At 43.9% G+C, this 1,284-nt stretch overlaps 1 protein-coding gene across 1 annotated transcript; it reads right to left on the reverse strand.

Moving 5' to 3' along the window:
• Positions 1 to 156: 156 nt before the first annotated feature.
• HOXB9 (homeobox B9) lies at positions 157 to 675 on the reverse strand. The gene has a single exon (XM_010173009.2). It carries the CDS (start codon positions 673 to 675, stop codon positions 157 to 159), a length of 519 nt encoding a protein of 172 aa, XP_010171311.2.
• Between the last annotated feature and the right edge of the window lie 609 nt (positions 676 to 1,284).

Consider the following 1,284-nt stretch of genomic DNA (forward strand, 5'->3'; position numbering starts at 1 on the left):
CCCTCCCCTCCCCACCTCTCCCCTCCCCACCTCTCCCCTTAGGTTGGCATCAGCAAGAGGAGACTTTTCTTTAAGCCCTGATTTTTTAAACTTTACGCAGCATTGTCCCCTTTTATTGCACCTCCTCCAGCTTTTATACTGTTTACTTCCTCACTTTTATAACTTACTTTGATCTGTCCTGTCTTTGTCTTCGCTTCCTTCACAAACTTTATTGTCCTCGAAGCTGGGCCTTTGATTGGAAACGATCCCTTCCCTTCCAGCAGAAGTTTCTAAATTGTACTCCTGTGTTCCCTGTTTATGGACATCCCCGGGACGGCCCAGCAGCGGTTCTGCCTTAACAGATCCCTGCCCGGGGAGATTTTCTGCTCTGGGTACTGGATCCAGCCAGCTCCGGAGATACCTGCTCTCAGATGGGACGCTTTGATGTTGAATATATGGATGGTAGACGGCAGGAAGGGTACCAGAAGAATGTGGATTCAAAGGAGTCCAGGAAGCGCTGAAAACTGGAGGTTTTGGTTGAAAACTACAGGAGGGGAATTCTAGATGTTCATTGTGGCCAGCTTGCCTGGAACTCGTATATTGCCCAGATGAAAATTTAGCTGAAGGCGAGTCTTCACTTTCATGACTTATAATAGAGTCGACATAATAATTGCTAAGAGTCCCAGAAATGGACATTCTCAGACATCATACAAAGCACGGTTCAATGAAGGGAAAAAAAAAATAATAAAAAAATAATAATAAAATCAAATAGATATATAGGACAGATCTAGATTTGTACTCTACCCCCTTCTCCAACTTCCCAGCCAACAAAGTACAGTTGGGCTGCTGTGTTGTGAGCTCCCAGCAAAATGATTGGTCAAACTTTTTTCGTGTGCCTGATAAAGCGTCAGTCTCGGCGTAAATCAATCGAAGCCGAGGGGGCTGCGCTGCGCTGTCATCCGCCCTTGCATTCCATATCAAGGATGGATTGTTTTATGTTTATGCAATGTTGCAAAACGTCAGGAGTTTCGAAAAGCCACCAAACGGGCAGAGCTGGGGCTAAAATCCTTTCCTAGATCCTTTCCTGAAATATTATTGGGGGGGGGGGGCGGCATATTTTTCTTCTTTTATTTATTTTATTTTATTTTAGAGATGCTGATGTGCTCGCTTTGCCTTTAATAACCATCATGGGAGAATAGAGATAAAAGCTATTCTTTGCCACTCGGGCTCCAGAGTACAATAGCAAAAAAAAAAACCCCAACCCAAAACCCAACAAACAAAAAACCAACAGAGAATAAGAACAAA

The sequence above is a fragment of the Antrostomus carolinensis genome, unplaced genomic scaffold (genome assembly GCF_000700745.2).
Source record: "Antrostomus carolinensis isolate BGI_N321 unplaced genomic scaffold, ASM70074v2 scaffold6318, whole genome shotgun sequence".
Classification (NCBI taxonomy): Eukaryota; Metazoa; Chordata; class Aves; order Caprimulgiformes; family Caprimulgidae; genus Antrostomus; species Antrostomus carolinensis.

What these genes read in the sequence shown, in the direction of transcription:
- HOXB9 (XM_010173009.2), bottom strand. Translation starts at nt 675, where the DNA reads ATGTCCATTTCTGGGACTCTTAGCAATTATTATGTCGACTCTATTATA.